We start from the raw sequence: 18683 nt of genomic DNA on the forward strand, positions 1-18683 counted from the left end.
ATCATCAAAACACATTTAGTCTCAATACAATGATTTGTTTTTTGTTTTTCAACATTTATATAATCTTTTAACTGAATTAAGCCAGAAGTGTAAATTAGCATTAGGATGTGACATTGTTTCATGTCAGTCTTGGACATGCCAAAGATTAGGAATAGCATTGACTGCATGTAAAACACCTAACATGCTCTTAAATTACAACATGAACCACACAAAAATGTTGGATTTGAATATATATTGGAAATTTTTTTTGTAGAAGAAAAAAAAAATCTATATAGAGCATTAAAATCTTTTGTCAATGTAGCCTTTGTCTCAATGAAAGTAGCCTGTACAAAGAAATAATACACTTTTTCTTTCCTCAGTATTTCTATTTTCTAGATGTTCCATTTATCAGCCTTTACTAGAACTGCCTTTACATGAATTTCTCTATAATGTAAATAATCAGTCTCATCTTGACTAAGACCACCTGATAATTAGATTTCACTGTATTTTGTTCTGGAGAAGTGATCAGCTCTTTATTTTTAGACAGTTTATTTGCAGGTTTGGTTGGCTTTTTTTCCCCATTTATCAGCATTTTTAAAAGTTTGAGATGGAGAATTGTGGGTATTTTAACAACACTGGGGACGTGAAGATCCACAGATGCATACTTAAAATTTCTCCAAAGGGCTTGGTTGTTGGAAGCACGCTGGGCATTGAAACAGCCCTGCAAAGTCTGATGACGTGCTTTTATGCAGCCAACATTTGTCAAATGAATACAGTTAGAATCCCTACAAAACAAGTTGACCAGACACAGGCAAACAGATGACTTCATGGGAATTTGAACATTTGATCAAACTTTAGATTAAAAGCCTGAGTAAATATCAAGAAAAGGCCACAAGACAGTTATCCTGGAAAAGGTTTATTAAAGACACTTAATAAAATGATGAGGGAAATGATGCCTTGGATGCATTCTCCATAATGTGAAATCTATACACAAGAGCATTCACTTTTATCCACATACTAGACAGACAACACAAAAACTAATGTCAAAACAACTTTAAAACCACGCATTACTGACAGTTTTGTAGAGGAGTGTCAACACGAGACCTGGGTTTTGTTGGTTTTTCTTTGCTCAAAGGATTTTCTTCCTCAGGCGGAAAAGTAGGCAGAAGCTACAGAGTGTTTTGCTCGCTGATGGATCTCTGAAAGAAAAAAACAAAAATTCTGAGCTCCTCCTGTATGCCATTTATCTAGTTTCAACAAAATACTTTCAGGTTAACTTTATTTATTTATCTTATTTGCAATTCTCTTGAGTAGACTAGTATTACATTAGAAATGCAGCACAGAGTCAAATGTAAGGGTTTCTGCTTTTTTCACTGGCTACAGTTCACAGCGTCTGAACAACCAGAGCACTAAAGAACCGGACAAAGAAAGAACAAACAGGCAAATACCAAACTGTCCCTATCTGGAGTATACACGCCTACAGATGACATGTTTCTGATTCAGCTAAAAACACTGCATCACAAGCAACAGAGACAGCAGTTAAACATGCTATTCAACAGAATCTCTAAATTACATTAAGATGTCACATAAACTGGCCCTGGTTGTACTTACTGCCGATATCAGGATTATGTGCACCTACTAAAAACTGTTCAACATACATTCTGTTAAATAACTTAGCCCATGTATTTTGATAACAGACAGAATATATGTGAATATGATATGTATTTAATTAACAGCCCCTTTCCTGCCAAAATTCACAGGAACTTTTACTTCCAGGAATTTATTTGCCTGGGTAAAAGAATTCCTGCTAATTTGTCTGGTTTGCATTTCCATACCCAAAGTTCTGGAAAAATGTGCTCAAATCAGGCTTGGGGTGTTCTGTGTCACCAACCCAAAGTCCTGCTGAATTTCTTTTGCGAGTATTTAGAAAATATATTTGACCGGATCCAAGCTATTCTGAGTGTATTTGGATGGACAGACTTCATGAAATAAACTCGTAGGAGTGAACCGAATACACTCAAAAGAGCATATTTGGCAAATGGATGTCGTTGCCTGAAAGTGCAGAACGCTGTAAATGTGCTCCACCAATCAGTGTTCTTCAGCACACACAGCCCCACCCCTCAAAAATTCAAGAATCTGAAAAGTCCTACCCCCTACAAGGAACTATTTTCAAGGTCAGTTTGGGGTTGAGGGAAAGTTTTTTTCTCCTGGGTAATTTCGGTGGAAATGCATACAGGAATGTTCAAAATCCCAGCTAAAACTTCCTGTGGTGGAAAAGGGGCTTATGTACATCTGCTGTTTAGAGTCAAATTCAGAAGCTTTAGTGGTTGCTGTGTTGAGGAGGAAAAAAAAAAAAAGAGCGGTTTTACCTCTATGCAGCAGATTCGATGATAAACCATAGATGGGAATGCTATCATCTCTCCTCTCAAAGTACTTGGAGTCCAGGCCTGCAGCATCTCCTCTGAGGACGAGACAATGAATGAAGACCAGACATGGCAGGACAGACACTTGGAAAACTGATTCACAACATAATGACATCATCATCACACATTGTACATTTTATTTGCAGTCTGATGCTAAGTCTTTAACACTGGTGGAGACAGGTGTGAGCAGAATGTATGAAACTATTTACAGTGAGTGTCTGTGAGTGTGCTGTGCTGCCCGCTGTTCAGCAGGTGGACTGTCTGCAGCTGCCGATGGAGACACTGCAGGTCTGCTCGACACAGGATAGAACTGGGCCTGGAAAAAACACACACACACACACATACACACACACAGATCTGACTAATGAAGTCTTCATCACTGCTGTGACAACAGAACATCGGTATTACCAGATGTTGGCTGATATCTGTACTGGCGTGGAAGATAGACAGTGGATGATATTTATCGGTTTGGTTATATATAAAATCTGGATATGTGGGAAGTACGTACAGCAGGAAAAACAAATGTTTCAGGGGGAAAAAAAAGCACTTAATATGTCTTTAACCCTTTTGTTCAGACAATATGACATTTATAGCATTAATTTTTTGATGTTTTTATACTAGGTTTCATTCAACATGTCAGATGTTTAAATCTGTGTGCATCTTTTAAGGATGTACACGTATTTCCTGTGTTTCCTCATTGTAATTAAAGAAAAGAGAATGAGAAAGGAATATGTATGCTTATTTCAACCCTGAAAAAACAAAACTAAAGGTGGTCTAAGACTTCTACACAGTACTACGCACGTCAGTGTACTGTAAACAAACATATTTGTTAAGTACAGTGTACAACTACTGTCCATATTTACAGATGTGTTGAAATGGAATAAACAGTGACCAAAGGCCGGTTTCAAAGATACAGCTAATCCTGAGAGTGTAACTTGTACTCACTTTTCATAAAAATGTCCAAATGAATCTGTTACACAAAGCTGTTTAGTTCTGGTCCATCTTAACCCATAAAGACTCAAACATCCAGGATCAACCAAAATCATCTACTAATGTAAAATGTTAAAAAACTTCTGAACCAATAAACCTGTTAATAAGCATAAATAATTGATGTAAAACGCAGTTTTTCATCTTTTCATGGTCATCAGGTATGACCTATTTGGATGTTCAGAGGCTCTATAATGAATGTGGAAACATAGTCATCTTCTACAACATTGACTCACCAGTAAAACCCACAGAGTTGGATGAATGACAGTGGATGGAGACACGGTTTATGCTCAGTTATTGATATTTTGCTGAAGAAGTCACTTTTTCTTCAGTTTCCTTTGTTTTTGATATAATAACCCTCAACTTTAATCTGAGCTTTTATAAACATCTACATGATCAATGACTTAAATACAGGAAAATAACTGATTTTCACTGAAATAATGCAAAATAAATAAGTTAATATTACAATAAATGGTGATAAATCACTTAATAAAGGTTGAATATAGAGGGAGAAATCATTTGGGAGCTGCCACAAAAGTAGTGCTGGGTCTTTATGGGTTAAGGAGGACTATTTTACTCTGAATTCTGTGTAGATTCAGTCTTTTATTAAAGAAATTAACAAACAGCAGCTTAAATCAACAGCTCAGTTCATTCCTGTAGAAAACCTGTATTTTTAGGAATAATATCAATGCTCACAATATATTTTACAGGGAAAATTCAGATACAGCATTAAAAAAAATAGTTGAAAACAACTGTTGATCCATAGTTCTATTTCTCCTGCAGTTGGTGGATGATCTTATTAAACCACAAATCATGTTTTGCTCCCTTTTCTCAGTTGGTGCCACTGGTTAATGATGTGAGTGTTAGCAAAGTTACAAATGTCTTAATCCTTAGACAAGACTTTAACATAAAGCAAGAGTTTAATGTTGTAAAATTTTGGTTTTTCTATATATTGACTAATCCAAGAACAAAAAAAGACACTAATACTTGAGACCAGTTGAATATATCTTTATGAACTAGTTTTGGTTTGAGTTCATGGTCTTGTCTGGGCCTGAGCAGAGTCAGGAGACATTCCCTACCCTGAGTCCTGTTGTTGTAGACAAAACTGAAGGATGGTCCGAGGGTTCAGCAGACTGCGGCTTTCTGGACAGCTGCTTTTCATTCAGCTGCTTATTCAGCCAGCTTATAACTGTGGTGACATATAACAGAAGATGAAACAGCTGACAAGACAACAAGATAATGATCATACACAATCACACACCATCCAAATTAATAATGTGAATGTGTGATTCATGTAGATATTACAGTATGTCTCTTATCTGGTATAACAATCTGATTCTGCAGGCTTTGCTATTTATAAAAGTTCTCATTATCTCCATCGTGCTCCTCTGATCCCACAGTAATGACAATATTCTGCTGCATTTAATGAGTTTCTCAGTAGATGCAGTTACTTACCATTCTCATTAGTTTTTAACACTTCTCTGCTTTCATTGAGTTTCTGTACTGTTGCCTCCAACTGTTCTTTTAATTTAGTAACCTGGAAACATAAGTGAATAAATATATAAATTAGTACTATTAGTAAGCATTTGGAGCATTTTTAGTCATAATTTGGGAACTTTAGACAAAGTCCTTCACACTATAAAATTTATGGTGGGATATTTGTCCATGCCAGGTTCTGAAAAACATATTCTACCAGTTCATTTCCTATTAAATATGGTACAAACACATGATACACACGGTGCATGTGAGTGTACAGCTGGACACATAAACAGAACACATGTATGATTTGCAGATGTACCTGTTCATCCTTGGTGATGAGCTGCTGCTGACTGTTCAGTAAGTCCTTTTCAACGTTCTGCAGTTTTTCTGATGTTTCCTGGAGCACCTTCTCCTGGGACACCGTCACAGTGTTCTTAACTTTGATTTTACCGACCAGGCCTCTGACATCTCCCTGCAGCTTCTTTATGATATTATTGGCCTGAAATAATAAAGAATAAGCACTGGACCAACATGGTGATTCATAAAACAAATAAAACTTCTGGGAGACTTAAGTGTGTTTTCCAGAACACCTGGCTTATAAAGAGCAAATTTAACAGTCAACAATCCCACAGTCTCATTTCTTTCTTTTGTGTGTTTAGAATTAAACTAAACAAACCTTTAGCAGCTCCTCAGAGAGGGATTTCACAGTTGCCTCAAGTTTTCTAATCTGAAGCTCTTTGCTCTCAGCATTTCCCTCTATTGAGTCCTACACAAAAACACACAATGAACACAGTAAAACAGAAAATCCAGTTAAAAGGACAATGTCCATTTTTTTTTGTTTCAACAAATCCTTTATACATAAACTAAAATGCCCTCTTTATTTCCACCATGGCTACTAAGAAAAATAAAAGACAAAAACACAGAGGAGCTGCATCTCTCACCTTCTGCTGCTGAGTGGCTTCCAGAACCTCCTTTGTTCTGCACATGAGCTGCTCCTTGTCCTTCATCTCCTGCTCCAGAACAGCGACTCTCATCTGCAGCTGGCTCACCAAACGCTCCTTCTCGTGGCATTCTGTGTCCAAGGTGCCGTTCTCTCTCCTCAGAGACAACACCTGCTGCTTGGAGCGCTGGCACTCCTACAATTATGTCAGTGGGATTGAATTTTGGTCATTATTAGACTCAACTATTTGTTTATTTTTTTCCATATGGGTATTTTATCAGAAAAATCATATGCCATCCCAATGAAGTTAGAGTGTTCAAGCATTCATGATCATAGAAAAGTACCATGACCTCGGCCTTGTGTCAATCTTGTTTTGTAGACGAAATAACCATTGTACCCTTGCTAGAGGTACACCATAAGCCAAGGTAATACTGTTCCCAGGATGTGAGATGTAGTATCTCCCTGACAGACCTTGCGTTGTTTTTCCACAACTATAAGACTGAGATTCAAGGAGGCAGTCCTTTGAATTTGGATTTACTGATCATTGCTGTATGATTCACAACTCTTTCCTCCTTCTTGCAAGAATAAATCCCCTTAATTCACATCCTGGTTTTGAGTGATATTTTCATATTATTTAGTATTTATGTGGAAATCAAAATCCGCTGTTAACACTGATGATTTCAACACAATCCTTGGAAGATACCTCTAAGTAGGGTTGCACAATTAATTGATTTTAAATCAAAACCAGATTATTCGATTAGGACAATATTTAAAACAGGGTAATCGTCAAATCGAATTTCATATCTCGTGTCTCTGGGCCAGACATCTCCAGGCTACTGTAGGCTCCTCCTCCTAACTGTGCGAGAGGTCTCCAGTCTTTGGTCTCCACATACCAGTACAAAAATGGTGTTTGCTAAGGAAAGTGAGAAGTCCGTGGCTAAAAATAGCAAGTTGGTTGTGTGGAATTAGTACAGCTTCGAAAATCGAGTTTGTAGAGGAAAAAATCTGGATGTTATTTTTTTGGCCAAAATCATGCAGCCCTACCTCTGAGCAATAAAATTACCACTATGAAGGTTGTTAATTCCCACTACTTTTATTTCCAGGGCTGATTATTAGTTATCAAAGAGACTGATGACCAGTATTTGGTCATTAAATTCCTTTGGATTAACTTTCAAATAAAAGAAGGTAGAATTTAAAAAAAAAGACAAAAAAAAAGTATTTATTGCCAGTTTTCATACTAAACTGGAAGGATTATAAATAAGTGATAGTAAATGAAATAAATATTTGTGTGCAACTAATCAGATAGTGCTCATTTATTTTATGAGAAAACAGATAAAAACAAAACTACAGATCCTGGTAATAGTTTAAAAAAAAAAGTGAATATTGGATGTGATAATCATTCATGGCTGATACTCCATCTGTCCCTATCAATGTATCAGATCATTAATCAAGATCAAAATGTGGAGTGCATCAGCCTCTGTGATCCCCTTCTACCAAAGGTTCCATGACGAAAAAAACAAAACAAAAAACAAAGCACATACCTACAACAGTGCACATCTTCAGTAAATCTGCCCTTCAGTATCACTAATAACGTGTAGAGCAGGATGAAACTGAATGTCTGTTCTTCACTCTGAATGTGTTCCAAACTATCAGACAGTTAATGAGGGGATTTTCACTGTATGTGTGATGATTTAACACTGGCTGTGTATGTACCTCCTCTGCTCCCACCAGTTTAATCTTCAGGTCTCTGATCGTAGACTCGTTCTTGTATTTCCTCTCTGTGAGCTCTCTGCATGAGGCCTCCAGCTCCGTCAGTCTGCTCTGGAGCTGCTGGCTGCTCTTCTTATGGGTGTTCTCCAGCTCCTGTCGAAGGTGCTCAGTCTGCTGCTGAAGCCTGCTCTGTAACTGAGACACAGTGCACAGCTCACTGGTGCTGCTTTTCACCATTTAACCATATCCTTGCAAGACCAAGGAAGGTTTCTGCTCCCCCCCATCAAATAATTGTCTTGGGATTATTTATTTATTCATAAAATGTCTTTTGCGGTGAACAATGTTTTTTTTCTTAAATAAAGCTCTGAAACTCTTGCCCACTACAGAGGACAAAAATGCCTTGCTAGGTCTCAGGAGGACAGGACTTCTGAATCCAAAACTGTTCAGTCACTTTATTGTACAATCATCCCATTTTTCAAAACCAAGAAATTCTGTCCTCTCGTGTCAGATTGCGACCAAAATGGGGGAGAATTTGGTAGCATTGTAAACACATGGCTGCAAAGAAAGGGTCAAAGCAAAGTTAGTGTATATTGAATCATGATTAAATTCTGCATCTGTAACATCTTTATCAAAGGCTGGTTAAGACTTACCTCTAGAGCCTTTTCCCTCTCGGACTGCAACTCCTGAGAATGACGACTGGACAGAGAGCTCGTCTGACTCGTCCACTCTGAACGTAGTTTGTCCAGCTCTTTAGACTTCTCAGATAGAGTCTGTACAACAATTATACGCCCCCAAACAAATGTTCATTAATGCTAGTTTCCTTTGAGTGTTCGATCCAAAATAATATGTGATCACATAAAAAACTAAGCAGAGATCAAATGCAAGATTATTAATAGCTTTACTGACACTTGATTTATCAGGTTATAAGGTAAAAATGTTTAATCAGTCAGAAGCCAAAACCTGTGATATTTGCCAAATTAAAACAATGACAAAAAATTAGGTCAAATACAGTAATATTTAAAAGAATAGCAAATAAAGACAAAAGTATCTGAAGTCCAAGTCTAAGAAACTAGACCCCAATTTAAGAATTAGCTGAACTGAGCCAAGAGATCCTGTTAGTCCTCAAATGCAGTGTTGTTTTAGATCCTTTGGAAAACTGGAATCTATACTATGAAGCACGATTATAGAGGTATGTTCAGGTTTAATTCCAGTTTCAGAGTGACTGATTTACTTTTGATCAACAATGTTTCAGAGTAGATTATGTTCAAGAAAGCAGAATAACATGTATGAAAGAAATAAAATTCTCAGTGTGGACCTGTGTGTAGGAAAAGAGAAAAAACACCACAGTACGTGGATAGTGGGAGGATCTCTAAGGTAGGCAAGAGTTGCAGCAGCTGATGTGTTTACTTTTAGGCTGTATTATACTTCTAACTTCCCCACATTTGTTCTAGGCTTATAGTTTGATCTTGTAAGAAATATGCAGTTCTAGACCTGTCCATGTTTGCATCTGGTCATCTGCTGCCAACTCAGCCCCTTTGATATGAAATGGCTCATAACTAGACTCTGAAAACCTGGGTTGACTTATTAAAATGAAGAACCATGATGTGATGCCACTTATGCCTTATTGCAAATGGTAAGGTTTGTCAAACATTTAAAACATATTCAGTATTCACTCTACTGTAGTGTAAGCCTTAAACAATTCATCATATCACACCTGTTGAGCATAAGTGAGCTGTCTGGACAGATCCTCTTCTGTCTTCTTCAGCTTCAGCTCCAGGTCCTCCTTCTCTGCCTACAACATTGACAACACATCTCATCAAGAGACCTTTAAAGAAAGATACTAGCTACACTGACAATTTTTACATTTGCTCACTTTTATTGATTGAACTAAAAAATAACTCTTATTTAGCACCCCCCCCCCCCCCAAAAAAAAAGTGAGATGAAATAAAAGCACATCACCTCCTCTGTTCATTATTGTGCATTCCAGACCTAAAGACATCCTTGTACATTAGTTGTTTATATATTATTTTAATACCTGTCCATTTACAGAGGCTACGCAATTAGATTAATCTATTTCAATTAAAGCTGACATGAGAATTAATTATTCAAGCCCCTGCTCTCAAAAAACATTATTTACTGTAACCTCAATGACTTTCACTGTGCAGAATCTCAACACTTCATTGACTCACAGGAGTTTCTCTGATCATTAAAACCTGAATTCAAGGGACAGACTGATTAACAGGCTTTTCGGCATCACTATGTAAATAAATAAGTTTGGTGTAGAAAGCTGAAAGCAACAGTGCTGAGACTGAAATCTGATTTTAAGAGGAGCAGGAAAAATCATTTGTCCAGCGGATACAATTTTAGAAATGACATCTTTGGATTATGGAGATCTTTTGCACATGAATGCTTCTGTTAAATGCACTGCAAAAAAGGGGTGTCTAAAAACAAGATAAAAACACTAAATCTGAGGAAAAAGGTACTCAAAACTGTCCGTGCTGGTAGATAATTTCACTTGACAAGATTTCTAGAATTAAGATTGTTAAATCTAGAAATAAGCATGTCTACAGACGTACGAACACTTAAAACAGGAAATTAACTCTTAAAACAAGACAAATTATCTAACACTTATAAATCTAAGTTGGTTTATTTTATCTTGGTAAGAACCAAATAATTTGCAGTGTGTCTTTAAATGGTTGATACTGTTTACTGTGCTTGTCTAAGGTTCATTATTAATTGTAAAGTGTTGACACTGAGTCTCGAGTGGGTTGGGCGGCTGTGGCCACCCATAGGATCAGTCATTTGTACTTTCATATATAAGACAATACTTGGCCTACTGTCTACCTATATTTGTACCTTAACACTTTCAGTGCCATGGGCCGATTAAATCGGCTTTACGAAAACAACCTGTAAAGTGCCACGGGCCGATCAGATCGGCTTTGGAGAACACACCATTTTTGTGTACAAACAAACCATCCACCCCCATTTCTTTCTCACATTTCGATGACGTTCTTTCTGTGTCCCCCTTTTGAGACCAATCAGACGGGAATTTGAGGTCACGCGACCGAATAATATTTTTATATCTTTTTAATGTTTCTTATTCTCGGTGTTTCATCAGAGGGAGCCCTCCATGCCGGGGGGCGGCTGTGGACTCCGGGGGCTGTGGCGCCTTCTCTCACTGGGGTCCGCTCCTTTCTGGTGGGTGGGGGTCCCAGTTGGCCCTCTCCCACTAGTTGGGATGCGGGGCTGTGTTGCTGGTGCCTGGTCGCCGGGGTCGGCGGCTGCCTCCTGGTGCGGATGGCTCCCTGAGACAGCGCCTCCTCAATTGATGTTTTACTTTTACTTGTACATTTTTGTTCTGGTCTACCCATGCTCAGTCAGTCTTCTTAAGTATGTGTGAGCTTGTAGGTTTGCATGTATATGTGTGTGTGTGTGTGTGTGTGTGTGTGCGGGTGAGTGGGTGGGTGTGGGTGGGGGGCGGTACTGATTTTTAAACTGATATGTAAAGCACTTTGTGCTACAGTTTTTAATGTATGAAAAGTGCTATATAAATAAAGATTATTACCATTATTATTATAAATTATGCAAATTACGATCAATAATGAATCGGCTGCGTCCGGTGCGTTTTGGATCTAATTAGCAATCGGTCGGATGTTACTGAGCGGTTTCCTGCAGGATTCTTCAACTATTATAAAAACGACGCGAAATACTGAAAAACAGCCAAATTCTGTGGCACTTTTAAGGCTTATTAGCCCCTTAACTGTCTGGCACTTAAAGAGTTAAATGCACAGAGAAATGATGAGCCTTACTCTTTCTGTTCACAAGATCATTTGTTGCTTTCTGTTCCTTATGCCTGTACTGAACTGGGTAAAAGGGCTTTGTTCAGTCTGCACCTTATAAATGGAATACATTGTAGAAAGACTGAAAACTGAGTTAAATTCAGTGAGCACTTTTAAATCCAAACTGAGAGTTCTGGAGGCCGACTCCACAACTTGCACTTCTTTTTCATAATCTGTCGTAAATTTATTCTTTTCAGTTGTCTTTTGCTTGTGTTGCAACTGTACTTTAGCATTTTGCATTTGGTGCTGCCTCTTTTGACCAGGATTCCCTTGAAAAAAAGGTTTTTAATCTCAGTGGGATTTCCCTGGTTAAATAGAAGCTAAATTTAAAAGAGAAATTTTAATTATCTTTGAGCGTTTCGTGGAAAATGCATACTAAACTCAAATTATTATTCGATGTAGGGTATTTTTATGACTAAACTGAGTCTTACGGCCAAACAATATTTAGACAAAAGAATCTGGAAGAACCAACCTTCAAAGAGGAGAGACACACTGCTAGATAATCTTTAACCTCTTTGTCAGAGCCTTGAACTAGACGTAAAGACAGGTGGTTCAAGTGTTTGAAAGCGTTCGTCTCCACAACACTGAAGTTGGCAGGTCCTTCGAGTACTGGAGACTGACAAGACAAGTGCAGCAGAAACCTGAGGGAAATGACAGCAGTAAAGAAGGGGGTGGAGATGATTTACTGAAGTAACCTTTGTTCATGCCAAGTTCTCACATTCATATTTATTACATATGTTTTTTTTAATGAAATCCTTACAAATCATCTTGTAGCGCTATATATAAACCATAAATCATTAAGTAAAGCTGAACTGCTGACGTGGCTTACATTTCTACATACCTTGGATTGTCTGACTCCTGCTCAGAGTAACACAGATTCAGCAGGTCAATAAACTTCTGGGGAAATGAAGCAAAGTCTATGAGGAGGCCCTGCTGCACTTTCAGACTGCAGGAAGAAAAAAACATCACATGGATAAGAGATAAAATCGGTGTGCTGACTAAAATTACATTCACTACTGCTTATTGTAAAGTACATGATGCCCGCAGTACTTCACCTTTGAAAATCTTCCTCTGAAATGGAAAGGTTGAAGAGAAAGTATGGATCTACATCATCTGTGAGTCTGACAAGGAGATCCTGATACAACCCAAAAACAACAGGATGTTAGTGAACAGAAAGAAAAGGCATGTTTAAAAACATCACTTCAATTTCATCAGTTCATTGTGGCAGAAAATTCAACAAAACACAGACATGTCCATCAGACCATTGTCTCCTCACATTCTTGCATAATGTCTGAGGTGAGTCTGTAGTTTTTTTTACCACTAAGTTAATGGTCTGTTAATATACTAGGCAGATGAGATCTATAAACAATTATTTTTTAATTAGATGGCAGGAGTTAGAAGGAAAACTCACCCTTTTGTGTACTGGACTGTTTGTCAACTGAAGATTGATGGTGACACGAATATTTGCTTTCCTGTGAAATTGAAGCATTTAAATCACTTTTAATAAGTTTGATGTGGCATCAAGCAGTAGACATGATGCGCCCAGTCCAGCCTAACCTAGGGCTGGACAATTAATCAAGTTAATTTGTTTTGCTTTCTAAAAATTCAGAAAATATCTACATTGTTTTCTTCTTATCAATTGTTAATCTGTTTCTCCAGGAATATTTAGCAAATAGTTTTATTAAAGAAAGAGCATTTTTGATTATATGCAACCCTGAAAAAATCTAGACTGCATTTATTTTTTTACTGTATCGTCTCATTCTTGTGAATCTAATCAAAAGACATCAGCTATGCATCAATTAAAGCTTCACAGAGAGTGATTTTAGCAGCAACTCTCATCTGGATATGATAGAACAGGATTTCTAACACAGTTCAAAAACGTATAAAAACCAATAGATGGCAAGTTACAGATGCCACAACAGCAAGGATGTGTAGCCGTCCCTTTCTCAGTTAACAGCATCTGAAAGGACTGGGTAAAATATCCAATTAACCGACTTCAATCAAGCTTCATTGTCATTTTGCTTATACTGTGTACAAACAAAACAACAGTGTTTCTCTGAGATGTTCATGAAAAAAACAGTAAGATCATAAAAACATAAAATAGCTGCAGCTACTACAGCTAATCATCTGCTTCAATCTGACCCCGTCTCCTGCATCTTCTTTCAAATACCCACATGTCCTTCTCTCACCACATCTATAAGTTTCCTCTTGGCTCCTGCCTGGTAGCTCCATCTTCATCATCCCTCTACCAGTACATTCACTGTCCCTCCTCTGCACATGTATGAACCATCTCAATCTGGCCTCTCTCACTTTGTCCCCAAAATGTCCAACCTGAATTGCCCTTCTGATGTACTAATTCCTAATCCTGTCCATCCGTGTCATCCCAAACTCTTCAGCTCTGCCTCCTGTCTCTTCATCAGTGCAACCATCTCTAAGCTGCACAACAATGCTGGTCTCACTACACCTTGCCTTCATAAAAACATACAATAGCACAAATAAATAAATAAGAGCACAAACACACACACTTTTTAGTGTACACTAAAAGTTCAACTGATAAAGTAATCAAGGTTTTGCTTTTTGAAAATCACGAAAAATTGCAAAATTCCTCTGAAAAATGCAAAATGTTTGCTTATTGAAATACATGAGCTGTGACGGCAATTCTTCAGAAATATAGTATTTGGTTTTAGTAAAGAAAGCGTGTTTTTGAATCATGTTTTAACTTCTGTTCATTTAGCAAAAAAACAAAACAAAACAAAATCAGAAATCATTCATTTGATTGAAAAAAAACAAAACAAAGTTAAGTTTCTGGCCATACTGCCCAGCTCTAGTGCCTAATATTGCCATAATAACCTCCTGCACATGGTTCTCACTGAGAACACACCTGAACCGCAACAAGTATTTGACAGTGACGTTTCTATGGCTGTCAGGAAGCACTGCTCTGTCACAGTAGACAAATTGTCGAAAAAACATCCAAACTCTGCTCTCCATACCACATTACTGACTGTGCGACTACACACATCCAACTCAGGTACTGTGTCCTTCGAACAGGGGCGGGGCTGAGTTCAACAACACCTGTACAGTTGACAAGAGTAAAGAAATCTCTGGAACATTACAACTGCCAATTTTATTTGTAGACTTTCTGTCTGAGGTTGGAAAGTTGGTTAGGAAGAGTTCATCCCCGTTCAAACAGTGGAAGACATAGGTCTGAACAGGGCTCAACGAACACTTTAACGAACAGCTACCAAAAACCCCACAGATACGTTAAATCACTATCGACGAAAACGTTACTGTTGCTTAAAAGTGTATCCTTGCCTTCCTCATGATAAGGCTGTCTGTACAAATGGAAAGTTATATGACAGTTATCCCATTTATTCAGATAGTCGTACCTTTCTTCGCAGTCCCTACATCTGACGTTCACTTGTAGCGCTTTGCTGAAAAGTTCCTCCATGTTTGTCACAAAATGAACGTTTTGAGCAGTGAGGGGAAAATATCACGACTCTAAAGGCATAAAAACAAAACGACAACACTAGAAGGCGTTGGCTCCCATTACAGTCTCTGAGTTCCCGTTCAATGACTCTTTAGCGATTTTGATTTGGCGCTTTTCAGCCGCCAACTGACTGTAACAGGAAACAGGAACACAAGCGTCTTCTTCTTCTTCTGTTTTAAAACATGTAGCACCACCTGCTGGCTAGGAGTGGAATTGTTCTATGGCAATGGATGAAAAAAACTGTGTGCAATGTATATCCCTAAACGTACCCTTTCTTTCTTTCTTTCTTTCTTTCTTTCTTTCTTTCTTTCTTTCTTTCTTTCTATCTATCTATCTATCTATCTATCTATCTATCTATCTATCTATCTATCTATCTATCTATCTATCTATCTATCTATCTATCTATCTATCTATCTATCTATCTATCTATCTATCTATCTATCTATCTATCTATCGGGGGCAATGCATTGAAACATAGTGGGCATATAGAACATCTGATGTTCTGCTCAAAGAGTACATAGTATTTGTCTGGTTTGCAGCTTCTGTCCTGGTTTACTGAAATATCACTTTCAATGTATTTAATCACTGAGGTGAGGATGGACTTTATTTTCATCACACAGGCCTAATGGGATGCTTTGTTTGTAGATATTTTATAACATGACTTTTATTTAGCAACCTCAAAAAAGTGATTCATTGGAGCAGCCTCTTTATTAGTGTTATGTTTGCAGACGTATAAAACTTTAAGTAATGTATGAATGTGAGGAGTCATTGTATGATACTCCATTGTATACAGTAAACATCAAGAATCATACTTCAAAAGAAAATGCAAAAAATTGCATAATTCATCAAAGAACCAAGTGACCATACAAACCTGATAGAAATGTATAATTTACATGGTAATCTATGTTTGGAATTAAATCCAAAACAAATTTTTGGTAATTACAGACCTTTACAGATGTTTTTTTTATTTCGATGAGGATAAAGTGTTTATTCATTAACATTATAAAGACAGATTCTTCCACACAGATCATCTTCTGTGTCTCAGTTAATATTAATTAGAAGGAGTGTGACAATGCAGATGATCAAAATCCTTAGAGTGTCTTGTGGAATAAAAGTAAAGAAGCTGAAAAAAAAAAGCAAAGCACACAAGTCAATGCTATATGCATACATATTTACAATTACAGTTGCTCCATTTCTAATTTGAATTACATTTTCCCTGAATAATATGCAGTTTGATATAAATGCTATTAAATAAAAACTGCTGGAGTAGAACTCTTCAGCTCCTCTTCCACATACTGAAGGACATTACTACATCAAATCAGGGTAGATAAAGTGCACACTGAATGGCTCCCTGACAAAATTTAATAAAATGTAAGACCCCATCTTTGCACACCTATGAAAGTTAACATCTCACATGTTCCTGAATAACTGATGAGGCTGTTAGTAATGATAACATATTGATGTGCCTGACAGCAGAACCAATCAGTACCTGTTTTCATTGGTTTGGTCTTGTATCCTTTTTTCTGTAAGGTCTTTTATCTTCATAACACTTTGTCCAATATACCTTTGTACATACCCATGTGCTAAAAGAGATCCATATGAGGCAGTGGAAAGAAAAAAAAATAGTTTGAGGCCAAAGCTTACAAATTACACTCAAATTAAAGTCAGAACCACATGTAAAACTTGAAATGTGACTCTTAAGCACTGACAACTGAGGTAGGAAGACATAAAGTCATTCCTGAAGAGCAACATCTATGTGTTCTATGTGATCTTGGTGATGTGGAAGATGAATTTCATTTTCATCTCTGTTCAGTTGTCGTTTTAATTTAAGACTTTTTTTTTGACAAGATGTATTGAGGATGCCTGGCAGCTGAGACAGATCTGAATCCAATATAACAAGACATTTTTGAACAGAAATTGAAATAAAACACCTTCACTTTAGAATTTGAGTGACTGTTATTTACGAGTTGTCATGTGGTCACCCACATTAACCCATAAACACCTAAACACCCACTGGTAACCAAAATCATTTACTGATATAAAAAGTTAAATAACTGTTGATCCAATAATCCTATCAATACATGTAAAAAAAAAAAATTGGTGTAAAATACAGTTTGTCATCTTTCATGGTCATTAGACATGATTCATTTGGACGTTCAGAGGCTCCACAGTGAACATGAAAACACTGTGGATGCACTCGTTTTTATGTTCAGTTAATGATATATTTTACTGAAAACGTCACTTTTCCCTCCATTTTCTCTGTTTTTGATTTGATAACCCTCAACTTTAACTGGAACTTTTATGAACATCAATCATAATCAATACATTAAATGTAGAAAAATACCAGATTTTCACTAAAGAATGCAAAATACTGAGCATAATATTAGAATAAATGGTGATAAATCGCTAAGAAAAAAATCATTTGGGAACTGTCACAAAAGTAGCACTAAGTTTTTATGGGTTAAAATCAACAAGGGATGGGAACCAGAGGAGTTGCGGGACACTTAGATAAACATTCAATCAAAACACTTAAACACAACTCTTAATATTTGTTTACATTAAAAATTGATGTTGTGTGTATTTTCTACAGAGGTGAGAGGATAAGATGTAATGTTAAAAATCTTATCTATTTATTTATTCATTCATTTACTTCCCACATGAACAGAACAGTGATGATGAAGAAAGAAAATTGTCATTGATTTATGTTACACAGTTGATTCAAAAGGACCAGAAAAATAATAATAAATGGTAAAAAATAATACATAAAAGTATACACACACACTAGACACTCTGAGGGTTCAACCAATAAATTAATGAGCTTTTTGAAAGTCATGGAAAATGCCCAAAATGTAGGAATCAGGATTATTCCTTTGTGAACACTGTTGCTCCACAAAAACACAACCTGTTTGCTTCCTGTGATACATGAACTGTGACGGCATTTCTCCAGTCATATTTACACTGTTGCCCGTAAACTTGGACTGAAGTATTTTTTTACTTCTTCTCACAAAATGATTGTGACAATGTGATTTATTCTTGAGAGGTAAATTGTAACTGGGACTACGTATGTAATCACTGTACCAGGTCAAAGGTGATTGCTGACGTGTATAAATAGGAATAAAAACAGGAATGCATCTGAAAACAAAATTATTCCAACTTTAGGGTTCAACAGTGTAATTCTATGGTTTTAGTAAATAAAGAGTATTTTTGAAAAATGTTTGGTCTTCAGTTCATATAGCCACAAAACCAAAATCATAAATCATCCATAATATTGGAAAAAAGGTTTTTGGGAATGTTCTAATATAATGTTCCTCCATGGGGATTTTTTTTTTCAGTGGTGGAAACGGGCTTCCATAAATATGACTATGAATTAAAAAAATAAAATAAAAAAAAAGCCAATAAATTAATAAGATGTCAGATGAAATAAATATAGAAATAAATAAGAAAAGAGATAAAGAAATGTAAATAAAAAACAATGCAGAAATAAATAGGCGAAGCAGAAATAAACAGAGGAGGAAAATGCAAAAGGGGGAATACTGAAGAAAATGTAAATAGGAAGCAACACAGAAATAAATGCAGGGATAAAAATTAAATAAGGAAACATGTAAATAAGGACAAAATAGATAAATGGTATGAAAATTAATTATCAAGCCATTTTTATATTTCTGTATATAGTTTTCAATATGGCAGGTTCAGTCCTCCATAATTCCATTTATAGGAAGCCCGTTTCCACCACTGAAAAAAAAAAAAAAAAAAAAAAAAATCTCCATGGAAAGTCATAATAATGAGATAAAAAGTCAAAATTATGAGATTAAAAAAACAAAATTATGAGATAGTAAAGT

The 18683-nt window shown here is 36.6% G+C and overlaps 1 protein-coding gene across 1 annotated transcript; it reads right to left on the reverse strand.

Moving 5' to 3' along the window:
* Positions 1–890: 890 nt before the first annotated feature.
* On the reverse strand, positions 891–15088 carry sass6 (SAS-6 centriolar assembly protein). The gene is made up of 16 exons (XM_030132217.1): positions 14744–15088; positions 12769–12829; positions 12413–12492; positions 12199–12303; positions 11830–11998; positions 9233–9310; positions 8169–8288; positions 7522–7713; positions 5810–6004; positions 5545–5634; positions 5188–5367; positions 4845–4926; positions 4469–4578; positions 2612–2718; positions 2349–2440; positions 891–1178 (listed from the first exon to the last, which is right to left on the reverse strand). The coding sequence occupies exons 1-16, from the start codon at positions 14803–14805 to the stop codon at positions 1126–1128; spliced, it is 1776 nt and encodes a 591-aa protein (XP_029988077.1). The 5' UTR covers positions 14806–15088; the 3' UTR covers positions 891–1125.
* Positions 15089–18683: the final 3595 nt, after the last annotated feature.

The sequence above is a fragment of the Sphaeramia orbicularis genome, chromosome 4 (assembly GCF_902148855.1).
Source record: "Sphaeramia orbicularis chromosome 4, fSphaOr1.1, whole genome shotgun sequence".
Classification (NCBI taxonomy): domain Eukaryota; kingdom Metazoa; phylum Chordata; class Actinopteri; order Kurtiformes; family Apogonidae; genus Sphaeramia; species Sphaeramia orbicularis.

What these genes read in the sequence shown, in the direction of transcription:
- sass6 (XM_030132217.1), bottom strand. Translation starts at nt 14,805, where the DNA reads ATGGAGGAACTTTTCAGCAAAGCGCTACAAGTGAACGTCAGATGTAGG. An exon ending in CAGGAGTCAGACAATCCAAG is followed by an intron (nt 11,999 to 12,198) that starts GTATGTAGAAAT and finishes CATTTCCCTCAG; the next exon opens with GTTTCTGCTGCACTTGTCTT. An exon ending in AGAGGGAAAAGGCTCTAGAG is followed by an intron (nt 7,714 to 8,168) that starts GTAAGTCTTAAC and finishes ACTGTGTCTCAG; the next exon opens with TTACAGAGCAGGCTTCAGCA.